Source organism: Calidris pugnax, unplaced genomic scaffold (genome assembly GCF_001431845.1).
Source record: "Calidris pugnax isolate Ruff unplaced genomic scaffold, ASM143184v1 scaffold91, whole genome shotgun sequence".
Lineage (NCBI taxonomy): Eukaryota > Metazoa > Chordata > Aves > Charadriiformes > Scolopacidae > Calidris > Calidris pugnax.
This window is the reverse complement of record NW_015090898.1, coordinates 1,909,580-1,924,759: the sequence shown is the minus strand read 5'-3', so window position 1 is coordinate 1,924,759 and position 15,180 is coordinate 1,909,580. Positions and strand designations below refer to the sequence as shown.

General features: G+C 45.6%; 2 protein-coding genes across 2 annotated transcripts in view; one reads left to right on the top strand and one right to left on the bottom strand.

Moving 5' to 3' along the window:
• IRF6 (interferon regulatory factor 6) overlaps positions 1-618 on the bottom strand; it is a 9,475-nt gene extending 8,857 nt beyond the window's left edge. Inside the window, exon 1 of the mRNA XM_014948427.1 lies at positions 508-618. The gene's annotated coding sequence lies outside the window, so the exon portion shown is untranslated. The remainder of the gene's footprint in view (positions 1-507) is intronic.
• Positions 619-4,785: 4,167 nt separating this feature from the next.
• Positions 4,786-9,056, top strand: LOC106891752 (guanylyl cyclase-activating protein 2). The gene is made up of 4 exons (XM_014948477.1): positions 4,786-4,989; positions 6,223-6,372; positions 8,061-8,175; positions 8,806-9,056. The coding sequence occupies exons 1-4, from the start codon at positions 4,786-4,788 to the stop codon at positions 8,931-8,933; spliced, it is 597 nt and encodes a 198-aa protein (XP_014803963.1). The 3' UTR covers positions 8,934-9,056.
• The last annotated feature ends 6,124 nt before the right edge of the window (positions 9,057-15,180 follow it).

The following is a 15,180-nucleotide window of genomic DNA, read 5'->3' as shown; positions in this document are numbered from 1 at the left end:
GTCACCACGTCTCTTCTTTTTAATGGGATATTTTGGAAAAAAAATAAAGATCCAGGGGTTTTTGGCGGCTCGGAGCATACCCGAGCCGCAAAATTTAAAATTGGCTGGATTAACGCAGAGCGCAGGCAGGCAGGTTTTCACTGAAAAGCATAAAAATGGCCCTTTTCTCCTGCCCTCCGTCTGTCCCCACCGCCGCGGGTGGGGGGTCTTCCCCGTGTCCCCGCGGCGAGGGGGTCCGCTTTGTGCCCCCCCCCTTCCCCACGCCAGGTCTCAGGGGAAGCGTCCCCCCCTCCTCCCGTCTCACCACGTCTCTTTTCTTTTTAATGGGATATTTCGGAAAGAAAATAAAGATCCAGGTGTTTTTGGCGGCTCGGAGGATACCCGAGCCGCAAAACTTAAAGTTGGCTGGATTAACGCAGAGCGCAGGCAGGCAGGTTTTCACTGAAAAGCATAAAAATGGCCCTTTTCTCCATCCTTTTCTCCATCCCGCCCCCCCCTCACACCTACCTGGGGATGCGAGGGGGGCTCTGCGGCATCTCCCCCCTTCCCGGCCGCAGCCTTCCACTGCGGCTCCACCAGCCTCCCGTCTCATTTCTTTTCCTCGTAGGTGGAGAGCCGTGACTCAGTGGTGAATCTTGGTTTCAGGAGATCATACAATACTTGGCTATTCAGTTTCAACAAAGCAGAAAAAAAAAAACCATTGGGAATTTCCCTTCTCTTTGCCATCGTGAACACTGGGGATAGTGGTAAATCCTGAGTTTGGAAAAGCTGACTTACATCCAAAGGTCAATCTTAGACCAAGACTTTGGAACTGTGCCGATTTTTTAAAAATCTTCACACACAGAGAAAATGTAATTCTGCATTTTTCTTGGAAAGTTTGCCTTGCAAGATTGAATGTTTCAGGCCTCATTAATCACCGGAGTGTGGCCACTCAGAGGTAACATTTAGCAGGGGGTTTGTCAGCACATAATAAAAATCTTTCGGGCAATAAGCAAAAGACAAGAGGTGACCCTGGAAGGGTAGCGGGGTTGCTTTGTGGGATGGCACTGCAGTGGTGGATCTTAGATGGGTTTGGTTTCTCCTGCCTGACCATTTTTGATAGGGAAACCGGGGAATGTTGCTCCTGCAGCACTAGACCTTCTGCCGTGGTGTTATTCCTGCCGTATGAAGATGTGCAGCAGCACGGGCAGCGCGGTGAGCGACTGGGAAGAGATGCAGAGAGACTGAACGCCCAGGTGGAGCATGAGGGATCTTTGATCTCTCCTCAGATGGGTCAGCACAAAAGCTGCCCTTCATCCTCCCTGCATTCCTCCAGTCCACATGTCCGTCCTGCCTGGCGACGACGGGGAAAATTTAAGGATGCTTCAGGTTTGCTTTCCTTTGCCTGATGCTCGGGCAGCTGGGGAAGCAGACACGGCTGGTGATGCTGAGCTCTCCTGTCCCCTGCAGGGACACTCTGGGGTGCCCAACCCACCGGAGGGGTGTTAGGGCAGGTCAGGACTGAGTTATTTAAAATAATGGAGCAATGTGGCAAAAGGAAGAGGCGAGGGCTGCCCCGGCGTGGGAGAAGGATCTGGTCCTGCCTTTGGTTTCTCTGAGGCTGGTCCCCTCGCAGCGGGCAGCGGTCCCTGCCTGCACCCTGCAGCCTCCCTGCCTGCACCCAGCAGTAACCCAGATGCCAAAGAAATGAGTCTTCCCAGGCCTCTGCAGCGTTTGTTGGGTTTGTTTTTTTATTTTTTTCTTCCTTGAGTTTCTACCAGCCTCTGCTGGAGCGTGTGGCAGCACGTCGTGTTGTGAACCGACGGGAAATAAGCTGCCTTTTTCCATGCTCTTGGCTGGGAAACTCTGCAGCTTTTGAGCTGTATAGGTGATAATCTAGGGATGGCTCATTAGGCAGGACTTGTCATCAGATGTTACCCGTTTGCAATTCATCATCCAAAATGTTCACTCTGACATAATACATAGAGCACTGATCCTAACCCTTCAGGCAGCCAAATAGCACCAACATCTTTAGTGTTTTCTAGAAATCATTCTTTTATTTTCAGTTCTCTCTGGTTATATTTACCTCTACCTGCGTCTTTTTCCAAACCAAACGAAGAAACCCTTTGGCTGATGAACTGTACTTCCTAAGGTGATGTTCTGCTGGCTGAGAGGCAGCAGCTCTGTCGGTACAGTCTGCAGAGCACAGGCTTTGGACAGAGAGTATAGGCAGAGGAAATTTTCATGAAATTTAATTTATTTCAGTGCCAAATTAACATCAGTACTTTTATCACCACAATTGCACGTCCTGATACCTGCAGTAGCACCAGCAAAGGCTTCCTAACCCCGGTCTCCTGCAGCCCTTGGTTCCAGCGAGAAAAGATTGTAGTCATCAAAACAAAGGGGAACCATTTTCTCTCCTGGGAACAGATCACTAAGTTCCCATAAGGCAAAACAAAATTATGCAACGAGGCAAAAGAGAACGTCCTGGGCATGTGGAGTCTTGCTGGCTGCTCTCGGCGCTCGCATTCCACAGCAGCACGAAATGGAGAAAGGCCTCGCACCCGCGCGTGCGAAACCCCCAGCTCTGCGGCAGGAAAAAGGGCACTGAGCACCCCCCACCCCACCCCAAATCCACCTCTGCTTCTCAAAAACTGCTTGCGACCCACAGAACCCTCGCCAGATACTAGCCAGGACAATTCGAGAAATATCATTGAGGGGAGCAAGCTGTTTCTTTTCATGGTATGCATGGCAGAGCATGGGGAAATGGAGAATGCAACAGAACTGTTTTATAAAGTGACTGTGGCTGCTAAAGACTTCCTTCAAGTAGCACCAGTTAAGAGGCAAGTGCTGGGGATAGACCCAGTATAACATTTTTCAATGACCAGACCTCAAACTACTCCACTGAAGACAAGTGACCTTATAGTCAGGGGCTGAACTTCATCCAAAGCATTTATAAGAGGAAGGATTGAGTTTTTTAATCCTGTTGCATTCTTCTAGGCACAAAGAGAAACAAGCAAGATTCCTCTACATTATTAGATAAAAATATACCTTTTCAGTGAAATAGAGCTGTCTTGGCCTTTCTGGCAACGCCTCTGGTCCTTTCCATCCATCTCCAGACTGCTGCTGTACTGCTCAGCTCCTCTCTTGCTTAAGACTCCCAAGTGAAACCATACATGGTCTCAGTATCCTTCTGTACAGAAGCATAAAATTATGCTATACTTCTGCAATTTTATTTAGATACACTTATATACACACACACACACTCCCACTGATAGGTTACTTATGGGTGTGAGTAAATTCAGAACAAGCCCTGTTCTAATAGCGGAATATGAATTTCTTTGCTGTGCTACCATATAAAATTTTAGACTGAATCCCAAGAGTTTGGTTTTTTTTTTAAGTGTGAGAAGCTGTTCTTTCCAGACTAAATTAAAAAAGTTCCAAAACAGTGAACAGCTTAAACTCTTTGGGGCCTTAGCACTACTATAATGAGGACTCTCTTGTTCCCTATCAATGCTGCTCCAATCCTCTTAAAAGAAGAATCCCAACTGGATATTAGGCTGGCTCAGACACTTTTATAGCTACAGGTCATTTCTTTGCAGCTGACACAGCTCATGGTTGGATTCAGAACACCTGGTATGATAGGGATAAAAGCTGGTGGCTGCAGTGAGCAGAGGAAAGAGGGGCAGGAGGGTCTTGGTCCTGGGCAGGAGGGTCTTGGTCCTGGGCAGGAGGTGGCTGCGGGCAGAAGAGTTTACTCTGGTAGGAGGAGGAGGTGGGTGAGACCTCTCTGCTGCACTGAGGGGCTGCAGAATGGAGACCAGAGGCAGAGCTGTGTGTTATATCTGTAATAAAAGTGGTGAGCAATGCTCAGGAGTAAGGGTAAACAAGAGTATTTCAATAGATAAAGGCATAAAAGGGGGAAGGGAAATAAGGAGAACTCAATGCTTTTAAAAATAGGGAAATAAAATGTTCCTGTTATTTTTAACTGGTAGTTTTAAGGATGAATTGTGAGAATAAAAGCAATATGTACATTTGTATTTATGTGCATTTATTAGCTTCTCAATAATTTTGTATAGAATGAAGCCTCTAGCAGGCATTCAATTAACATTGTGCATTAGTAGTTTGTTTCATGTGGGTAGTGTTAGTTGTATGTCCTTATTTTTTCAGGGTTTGCTCTCTGTAACTGTTGCCTTATTTCATTGAAAGACTGAGTGTCCCCCACAAGCAGGTAATGTAGGTCAGTATCAAAAAAACTAGCATTAGGAAAGTTCACTTACAATCCTTCTTATTTCCTAGAAAAACTACAGCAAAATGAGTGGGGTTGTATGTTGTGTGCAAAGGGAACCCCCCCTCCTAAATTCTTTGATGTGAAGGTATTAATGTGCAGAAGGACCCTAAGCTTCTGGAGTCTGCTCCTAAATAGGGCACAGCTCAGAACATCTGAAGGTCTTTGTGACTCAGAGGTGGGAATCTCCTAATGATCTTAGTTATTTTTATACATGCCTGATACCGCACGTTACGCTGCCCTAATGCAGAGAAGCAGCTCCATCATCACCGAGCGAGCACACAAAGCTGTGGTGGAAAACCTGTAGGAAAGAAAGAGGAAGAAGAAAGTAAAACTCAAAAAAAAAAGAAGGTGAAATAGCAAGACACAATATTAACATCAAATAAAGGCAGAAGACAGAAGAAAAAGAGCAAAGGAAAACCAAGTAAAGGTGGTAAAAGGATAATACAAGAAAAGGACTTCGGTGGGGTTTTCCTTTTCTTCCTTCTCCTTTTTGGAATCTCGCTTTGTGGAGGGAAATGGGACAGCAGTTCACCAACGCCGAAGGGGAACAAGGGGAGATTGATGTTGCCGAATTGCAGGAATGGTATAAGAAGTTTGTGGTGGAATGTCCCAGTGGGACTCTCTTCATGCACGAATTCAAGCGGTTCTTTGGGGTCCAGGATAACCGTGAAGCAGCAGAGTACATTGAAAACATGTTCAGAGCTTTTGATAAGAATGGGGTAAGTGGTGAGGAGTTTTTACTAATAATTTGTCTAATAATCCACACTTCCTGTAATTTTGGGGGGTTTTGGTGCAGTTCCCACCCTTGTTTCTGTGCTTTGTGAGACCTGCTAGGGCAGGAGAAGGAACACATGCTCTGGATGGGCTGGAATGGATTCTTCTTCCCATAAATCTGTACACAAACTGAGGACAGAATGTCCCCTTAAGGGACTAAAGATCAATCAAAAGGTTGAAATTTAGGCAGTCGCGTTTTGAGCCAGTATTGTTAAAAGCTCCTGGAATAACCAAGGTTGCTACATGGAAAAAAAAATTTATCTGTTATGATAGAGGGGGAATTATAGTGTGAGAAGTCCTACTCGGGTTTGCTATACATGGGAGGAGTGTATATATACAGTATGAACAGGTGCTGCATAAAAACATATTGATTTTTAGCTGCTTGAAAGTGAAGGAATGCTGAGCCATTCAGACTTTCTGGTTTTGATTCCCTTTGCTGTATTTGTCATCAGACACCCGGGAGAAGTGGGCTTTCTGGTTTAGTAGCAGTTCATGCATACCCGTGTGTTGGTGCAAAAGACAGGATCACAGTAGCCTGTGAGATTTTAGGTACTCAAAAGAAACACAATGTGGTTACCGTCCTCATCTGGAGAGGGGTGAGCAATGCTGTCCACACTAGTTAATTGTTTTTTTCCTGAAGGTATTGAACATATTCAGAGTGTGGGGTTGTTTGGTGCTCTGTATCGACAGAAGAAAAGGGGGGACAAGTCTGTCACCTCTCAGAGAGACAAATGTCCCTTAAGCTGCCTTTGAAACCAGTGGTGGTTGAGGTGGTAACAAAAGTCAGTTTGTGACAGAGGATAAAAAAGCTACAGAAGGTGGGGGCAGATTGATTTGTGTCAGGATTTGAAGTTGGAAAAACCCAGGTTCCTGTGAAAAACTGAAGGTCCGGGTATTGAAATTGCTCATTTCTGGGATCCTGGCAGGTGTCCCCTCTTATTGCACTGTTGGAAAACTGCTTTGCTCTCCACTGTCACTCCTTAGAAACTCATCCCTGGTGCAGAGGCTGTGCTCCCTGATGGTCTCAGGCTGGCATGAGTCTCCTATAAAGATGAAAATAGATAGCTGTCCCATGGAATATCTTCTTGGCAGTTTTTTAGCGAGGTTTTGTAAGCTGTTTTCTGTCAACTGCATCCAGCTAAGTGCCATTCAGCTACTTTTTTTTTTTGTTTCTACAGGATAATACCATTGATTTTCTGGAATATGTAGCTGCCTTGAATCTTGTTTTGCGAGGAAAACTGGAACACAAGCTGAGGTGGACATTCAAAGTGTATGACAAGGATGGGAATGGCTGCATAGATAAACCTGAGCTGCTGGAAATTGTTGAGGTAAGTGGGCATTGCCTAATCACTTCTTTAAGCAATCGCAGTTCTTTGGCAATGTAATGATGTATATGGTTTTTGTGATAATGAGGTTTCAAGGCAGCTGTGGGCAGTGATGAAGGAAAATGCCTGCCCTTGGTGGAAAGGTCGTGTGCTCCGTGGTCTGATGGAGCCCGATGGGGTGTTTGAGGGATGGGTCAAACCCACTGTGGGCAGCCTGGCCCCTGCTGAAGCTGTGCAGAAATGAAGCACCCAGGTGCTGTTGTGGAGCTTCTGTGTCTCTGCTCTGCCTTTTCTTTCCACCTTTTTACACCAAAATTCATTGTGGTGGCCGGTGCAAGAAGGTTTCTCCCCACGCTCCTTACAGGAGCTGAATTTCCTGCCCAAGTAGCTGGTGAGAATACACCGAGAGGCACAAATTAGTATAGAAATACCTTTTGTAATTATTCTCTCTGGGTTTCTGTTAAGTTCTGCACTTTAATTAGTGACTGTGTGAGGGTGTGAGAGGAGGTATGGGGCATAGCAGGCACAGGGTGCTGGGGTTCTTTGGGTAAATGTCTTGGGGATTGTGCTGGAGTCACCCCTGCACCACAGGTGGTGTATCTCACCCTTGCACACCAGCACTTGTGAGGCTTAATCAATGGTTATCAAATGCTTCGGGATCCTAGGTGAAGTGTAATGATAGGACAAGGAGAAATGGTTTTAAATTGGAAGAAAAAAGATTCAGATTAGATCTCAGGAAGAAATTTTTTACTCTGAGGGTGGTGAGACACTGGAACAGGTTGCCCAGGGAAGTTGTGGCTGCCCCATCCCTGGAGGGGTTCAAGGCCAGGCTGGATGGGGCCTTGAGCAACCTGCTCTGGTGGGAGGTGTCCCTGCCCAGGGCAGGGGGGTTGGAGCTCGATGATCTTTGAGGTCCCTTCCAACCCAAACCATTCTGTGATTCTAAATGCGATATCAAGAAAACATCAGAAGCTGAATCTGTGGAAAGCAGGTCATTTTGTCTGGAGAGCGTGGCCAGGCGTTACCTGCAGCACCAGGTGTGGGAGCATCTCAGGAGCTTGTCTGGGTCAATTACAGTTTTGAGGTCAGGCAGGAATTGGCCAGAGCTGTGTTAGGCCCTTGCTAATCCCCTTGCTGGGAAGAGTTCAGACAAAACCCTTCAGCCGAAGGAGTAAAGTTAATAATGAATGTGTAGTTGTCACGGGAGGAAGAGATAAAATCTGCCCCTTTCCAGAGACAAAGTGGAACAGAAACTATGGGTCAAAATATGTGCTAATACAGGTTTGCTCTTGCAGTTTGGGCACAAGCTCCCTGGGAGAGAGGGCTGGGTAAATCCAGATGTGCCTGGCCTCAGATGTTAGAAAAAAATCATCCTGAAAAAGTCAGATGATTTTTTTTTCCTGTCTGTGAAACTCTTTCCTTGTTCTTTGCAAAGGAACCCCGAGGTCTGACCAGTGTGTGTAAGGAAAATAGGAGGGCAGCAGCTTCAAAGGGCAAATGAAATGAACCACAGTGTGTGTGAGTGTGAGGTCAGAGGTTTCATTAGAGGTCTGGGGCTGTTGAGTGGCAGATCTTTCTAGAAAGGTTAAAACCGCAGCCTTTGTAAAAGACCTTGACGCTGTTGGGAAGATAATGGAGTTCACTGCTTTTCATTTTCCAGTCCTCCTCCTAATCTGTGAACTTCTTTTCAGTCTATCTACAAGCTGAAGAAAGTGTGTCGGTCGGAGGTGGAGGAGAGGACCCCATTGCTCACACCGGAGGAGGTTGTGGACAGGATATTTCAGTTGGTGGATGAGAACGGGGATGGTAAGAGATCGGTGGCTCAGATTGCATTCATGGGTAATGAGAAGTTATCCGTGCTGGACAGGCGAGCTTTAATTATGTATATCAATAAACCACTTAGGACTATTATGTTACTCATATCGGACACATTGGGTTTGGTTCTGGTCTGTTTATTAGACTCGAGAATAACTTGGTGCAGCAGGAGGAAATAGTCTTCATTGTTATTCTCATGTAAAACACACAGGAGTCACTATTCTGTCTGGATTTTGATGCCACACAGATCTCATCCTCTGAAAGCCCCCAGTAGCCAGAGTGTGGGTCCCAATCCCAGCACAAATAGCCCAAGTAAAGACAGTGGCTTCAGTCACACTGGAGTTTGCAGGGTCAGACTAGATCCTCGTGCAGGAGCGTGTGTCACTAGTGCAGCACATTGTGCAAGCTGTGGGATGGGGCCAGTGTGAATGTGCTGGGTTACAGCGTGGGGGTTTCTCTTGGCTAACTGGCCCAAACTGTACAGGGAAATGACACAGAGCTTTTGTCTTATAGGCATGTTTTTCTGAAATTTAGATAGCTTTTACTCCTGCCTTCCTCTTCTTACGTCTTATCTGTCATGTCTTGTCTCCCCATCTTGTGCCCCCCTCATCTCGCACACAGGGCAGCTGTCTCTTGACGAGTTCATTGATGGGGCCAGGAAGGACAAGTGGGTGATGAAGATGTTGCAAATGGATGTAAACCCTGGGGGATGGATCTCTGAGCAGAGGAGAAAGAGTGCTTTGTTCTGAGAGAATCCAGATACAGCTGAAAATGTGACGCTGGCTGCAGCTGTGGCTCTCGCACTCCAGGCTGGTAGTGGCTTTCCTTCTCATACAGTCTCAGCATCCAGATGAAAACATCAGTGGTTTAAGAAGCCATATCTCAATCTAAACCCCATGTGCTGTGTACTGCTGGTACCCAGAGACTATTTTTGGCCCATGAATAAGTCTTTCTGTGTACACAATGCCGTGTTTGCCAGCTCTGGTTTTTGGTTACACCTCAAGGAACAAACTTTTCGTGGCTTCCTGCAGCAGATCCTGGGCAGGGTTTCATTCTGATGACAGATGGGGTTGGGAAGTGAGAAGTCCTGACGCAGTGGTGCTGTCTCCAGCACAGACCAGTGTTTGCATCATTGGTACCTGCAGAGATACAAACACATCGAACCAAAACGGCCAACCAAGGAGGTGCTCTGGCAGCTTTATGCATTCAAGGTGTCTGTTATGCACAGTAATATCGATGCATATTTAGATTATAGTGCTAATGTATGATTATTGAACACCAACATATCACTTTCAAATACGAGAACTGGATTATAAGGGGTGGGCAAGACAGTACAGAGAGTTGAGGAAAATACGAGGTGTGTGCTGGGCAGGTGGGGTGATCCTTCCACCTCCCTCCTGTGGACCAGACACAGCTCCTTGCACCTCCTCAGAGACCTGGGCTGCTGTGGGGCTGGAAAAACACTATTTCCAAACCTTGAGCAGTAGAAATGGTGACTCTTTACATTTAGAGGGCAGATTTGCACAAGTGTGATGCTGCTCCTTTTGAGCCCCTGTTTCTTACTGAGTCATCACTCTGGAACAGCTTTTCCTGCCCCTTTGAAGACTGAACAAGCTCCAGGGCTTTCTCTGCATGGGGAGAAGTTTTGTGTGGAAGGAGAGAGGAGGGAAGAGCAGGGTTTTGCTGGGCAGGGTCTCTGCAGTGAGAGGATCAGCACTGCTTTACTGGCAGGACCACAGGATGGAACAGGAAGTGACAGGAAAATCCAAGTGAGTTACTGGATTAGTACAGTGGTTTTACACTGGACTTAATTAGCCACAGACTACAGATACAATTTGCAGAGGTTGTAGGCTGAGCTCTGCTATTCTTATGGCCAGCCCACATACCTGCATGTGTATGTGGGAAGAGAATTTGAGTTGAACCAAAATTTTTGTTCACCTTTATTTGATTTATTGGATTATTTTCAAGAAAAATTTCCCCAGGAAAATAACATGAGGTTTGGTCTGTTTTATTTTAATTTTCCCATTAAATCAGTGGGCCAAGTCACATCCATGGAAAGGTTTGCAATCCCTTTTTTGTGGCCTTTAATTATGACTGAAGTATCTTTCATTAGCTGATTAGTTTACTGGTTTGCAGTCCTGTCAATTGTTTAAATTCAGGACTATGAGGAAATAGTCAGGATATGACACAATATGTGCTGGAGTTCAAAACCATATATATTTCCACTTCTAAATAGCCTTTCTAAGAGTTCTCTGTAAATACACAGTAGCTTGTGGTGCACTTGCTTATCAGAGCAGATTAGACTCCTAGTTTATGCTGCTGCAAGGCAGCTGTTTAAAGCTCATTCAAGCCAATAGTTTATCAGCCCAAGATCTGAAAGAAAAATCTCACTTCTGACTTGAGGGCCTGGAAGAGAAGATCCACTTCACTGATTTTTCCAACTTGTGGACAAACATTTTCACGATAGGATACGAGTCTCTAATTCCTTAAATTGCAGCAACTCAACCAACAAAACACACTTTACTTCTGCTTCTGGCACAAATGAAGTGCACGTTTACTTACTCTAGTTGCATGCTAACAAAGCAGAAAAAAAAAAAAAAACATTGGGAATTTCCCTTCTCTTTGCCATCACGGACACTGGGGATAGTGCCAAATCCTGAGTTTGGAAAAGCTGACTTACATCCAAAGGTCAATCTTAGACCAAGACTTTGGAACTGTGCCGATTTTTTAAAAATCTTCACACACAGAGAAAATGTAATTCTGCATTTTTCTTGGAAAGTTTGCCTTGTAAGATGAATGTTTCAGGCTTCATTAATCACCGGAGTGTGGCCGCTCAGAGGTAACATTTAGCAGGGGGTTTGTCAGCACATAATAAAAATCTTTCGGGCAATAAGCAAAAGACAAGAGGTGACCCTGGAAGGGTAGCGGGGTTGCTTTGTGGGATGGCACTGCAGTGGTGGATCTTAGATGGGTTTGGTTTCTCCTGCCTGACCGTTTTTGATAGGGAAACTGGGGAATGCTGCTCCTGCAGCACTACACCTTCTGCCATGGTGTTATTCCTGCCGTATGAAGATGTGCAGCAGCACGGGCAGCGCGGTGAGCGACTGGGAAGAGATGCAGAGAGACTGAACGCCCAGGTGGAGCATGAGGGATCTTTGATCTCTCCTCAGATGGGTCAGCACAAAAGCTGCCCTTCATCCTCCCTGCATTCCTCCAGTCCACATGTCCGTCCTGCCTGGCGACGACGGGGAAAATTTAAGGATGCTTCAGGTTTGCTTTCCTTTGCCTGATGCTCGGGCAGCTGGGGAAGCAGACACGGCTGGTGATGCTGAGCTCTCCTGTCCCCTGCAGGGACACTCTGGGGTGCCCAACCCACCGGAGGGGTGTTAGGGCAGGTCAGGACTGAGTTATTTAAAATAATGGAGCAATGTGGCAAAAGGAAGAGGCGAGGGCTGCTCTGGTGTGGGAGAAGGATCTGGTCCTGCCTTTGGTTTCTCTGAGGCTGGTCCCCTCGCAGCGGGCAGCGGTCCCTGCCTGCACCCTGCAGCCTCCCTGCCTGCACCCAGCAGTAACCCAGATGCCAAAGAAATGAGTCTTCCCAGGCCTCTGCAGCGTTTGTTGGGTTTGTTTTTTTATTTTTTTCTTCCTTGAGTTTCTACCAGCCTCTGCTGGAGCATGTGGCAGCACGTCGTGTTGTGAACCGACGGGAAATAAGCTGCCTTTTTCCATGCTCTTGGCTGGGAAACTCTGCAGCTTTTGAGCTGTATAGGTGATAATCTAGGGATGGCTCATTAGGCAGGACTTGTCATCAGATGTTACCCGTTTGCAATTCATCATCCAAAGTGTTCACTCTGACATAATACATAGAGCACTGATCCTAACCCTTCAGGCAGCCAAATAGCACCAACATCTTTAGTTTTTTCTAGAAATCATTCTTTTATTTTCAGTTCTCTCTGGTTATATTTACCTCTACCTGCATCTTTTTTCCAAACCAAACGAAGAAACCCTTTGGCTGATGAACTGTACTTCCTAAGGTGATGTTCTGCTGGCTGAGAGGCAGCAGCTCTGTCGGTACAGTCTGCAGAGCACAGGCTTTGGACAGAGAGTATAGGCAGAGGAAATTTTCATGAAATTTAATTTATTTCAGTGCCAAATTAACATCAGTACTTTTATCACCACAATTGCACGTCCTGATACCTGCAGTAGCACCAGCAAAGGCTTCCTAACCCCGGTCTCCTGCAGCCCTTGGTTCCAGCGAGAAAAGATTGTAGTCATCAAAACAAAGGGGAACCATTTTCTCTCCTGGGAACAGATCACTAAGTTCCCATAAGGCAAAACAAAATTATGCAACGAGGCAAAAGAGAACGTCCTGGGCATGTGGAGTCTTGCTGGCTGCTCTCGGCGCTCGCATTCCACAGCAGCACGAAATGGAGAAAGGCCTCGCACCCGCGCGTGCAAAACCCCCAGCTCTGCGGCAGGAAAAAGTGCACTGAGCACCCCCCACCCCACCCCAAAACCACCTCTGCTTCTCAAAAACTGCTTGCGACCCACAGAACCCTCGCCAGATACTAGCCAGGACAATTCGAGAAATATCATTGAGGGGAGCAAGCTGTTTCTTTTCATGGTATGCATGGCAGAGCATGGGGAAATGGAGAATGCAACAGAACTGTTTTATAAAGTGACTGTGGCTGCTAAAGACTTCCTTCAAGTAGCACCAGTTAAGAGGCAAGTGCTGGGGATAGACCCAGTATAACATTTTTCAATGACCAGACCTCAAACTACTCCACTGAAGACAAGTGACCTTATAGTCAGGGGCTGAACTTCATCCAAAGCATTTATAAGAGGAAGGATTGAGTTTTTTAATCCTGTTGCATTCTTCTAGGCACAAAGAGAAACAAGCAAGATTCCTCTACATTATTAGATAAAAATATACCTTTTCAGTGAAATAGAGCTGTCTTGGCCTTTCTGGCAACGCCTCTGGTCCTTTCCATCCATCTCCAGACTGCTGCTGTACTGCTCAGCTCCTCTCTTGCTTAAGACTCCCAAGTGAAACCATACATGGTCTCAGTATCCTTCTGTACAGAAGCATAAAATTATGCTATACTTCTGCAATTTTATTTAGATACACTTATATACACACACACACACTCCCACTGATAGGTTACTTATGGGTGTGAGTAAATTCAGAACAAGCCCTGTTCTAATAGCGGAATATGAATTTCTTTGCTGTGCTACCATATAAAATTTTAGACTGAATCCCAAGAGTTTGGTTTTTTTTTTAAGTGTGAGAAGCTGTTCTTTCCAGACTAAATTAAAAAAGTTCCAAAACAGTGAACAGCTTAAACTCTTCAGGGCCTTAGCACTACTATAATGAGGACTCTCTTGTTCCCTATCAATGCTGCTCCAATCCTCTTAAAAGAAGAATCCCAACTGGATATTAGGCTGGCTCAGACACTTTTATAGCTACAGGTCATTTCTTTGCAGCTGACACAGCTCATGGTTGGATTCAGAACACCTGGTATGATAGGGATAAAAACTGGTGGCTGCAGTGAGCAGAGGAAAGAGGGGCAGGAGGGTCTTGGTCCTGGGCAGGAGGTGGCTGCGGGCAGAAGAGTTTACTCTGGTAGGAGGAGGAGGTGGGTGAGACCTCTCTGCTGCACTGAGGGGCTGCAGAATGGAGACCAGAGGCAGAGCTGTGTGTTATATCTGTAATAAAAGTGGTGAGCAATGCTCAGGTGTAAGGGTAAACAAGAGTATTTCAATAGATAAAGGCACAAAAGGGGGAAAGGAAATAAGGAGAACTCAATGCTTAAAAAATAGGGAAATAAAATGTTCCTGTTACTTTTAACTGAGAGTTTTAAGGATGAATTGTGAGAATAAGAGCAATATGTACACGGGCAGGAGGGTCTTGGTCCTGGGCAGGAGGTGGCTGCGGGCAGAAGAGTTTACTCTGGTAGGAGGAGGAGGTGGGTGAGACCTCTCTGCTGCACTGAGGGGCTGCAGAATGGAGACCAGAGGCAGAGCTGTGTGTTATATCTGTAATAAAAGTGGTGAGCAATGCTCAGGTGTAAGGGTAAACAAGAGTATTTCAATAGATAAAGGCACAAAAGGGGGAAAGGAAATAAGGAGAACTCAATGCTTAAAAAATAGGGAAATAAAATGTTCCTGTTACTTTTAACTGAGAGTTTTAAGGATGAATTGTGAGAATAAGAGCAATATGTACACTTGTATTTATGTGCATTTATTAGCTTCTCAATAATTTTGTATAGAATGAAGCCTCTAGCAGGCATTCAATTAACATTGTGCATTAGTAGTTTGTTTCATGTGGGTAGTGTTAGTTGTATGTCCTTATTTTTTCAGGGTTTACTCTCTGTAACTGTTGCCTTATTTCATTGAAAGACTGAGTGTCCCCCACAAGCAGGTAATGTAGGTCAGTATCAAAAAAACTAGCATTAGGAAAGTTCACTTACAATCCTTCTTATTTCCTAGAAAAACTACAGCAAAATGAGTGGGGTTGTATGTTGTGTGCAAAGGGAACCCCCCCTCCTAAATTCTTTGATGTGAAGGTATTAATGTGCAGAAGGACCCTAAGCTTCTGGAGTCTGCTCCTAAATAGGGCACAGCTCAGAACATCTGAAGGTCTTTGTGACTCAGAGGTGGGAATCTCCTAATGATCTTAGTTATTTTTATACATGCCTGATACCGCACGTTACGCTGCCCTAATGCAGAGAAGCAGCTCCATCATCACCGAGCGAGCACACAAAGCTGTGGTGGAAAACCTGTAGGAAAGAAAGAGGAAGAAGAAAGTAAAACTCAAAAAAAAAAGAAGGTGAAATAGCAAGACACAATATTAACATCAAATAAAGGCAGAAGACAGAAGAAAAAGAGCAAAGGAAAACCAAGTAAAGGTGGTAAAAGGATAATACAAGAAAAGGACTTCGGTGGGGTTTTCCTTTTCTTCCTTCTCCTTTTTGGAATCTCGCTTTGTGGAGGGAA

Excerpts from the sequence above, each read along its gene's own strand:
- LOC106891752 (XM_014948477.1), top strand. The coding sequence starts at position 4,786 with ATGGGACAGCAGTTCACCAACGCCGAAGGGGAACAAGGGGAGATTGAT. Across the intron at positions 6,373-8,060 it reads AGCTGCTGGAAATTGTTGAG|TCTATCTACAAGCTGAAGAA; the intron begins GTAAGTGGGCAT and ends ACTTCTTTTCAG. Across the intron at positions 8,176-8,805 it reads GGTGGATGAGAACGGGGATG|GGCAGCTGTCTCTTGACGAG; the intron begins GTAAGAGATCGG and ends TCTCGCACACAG.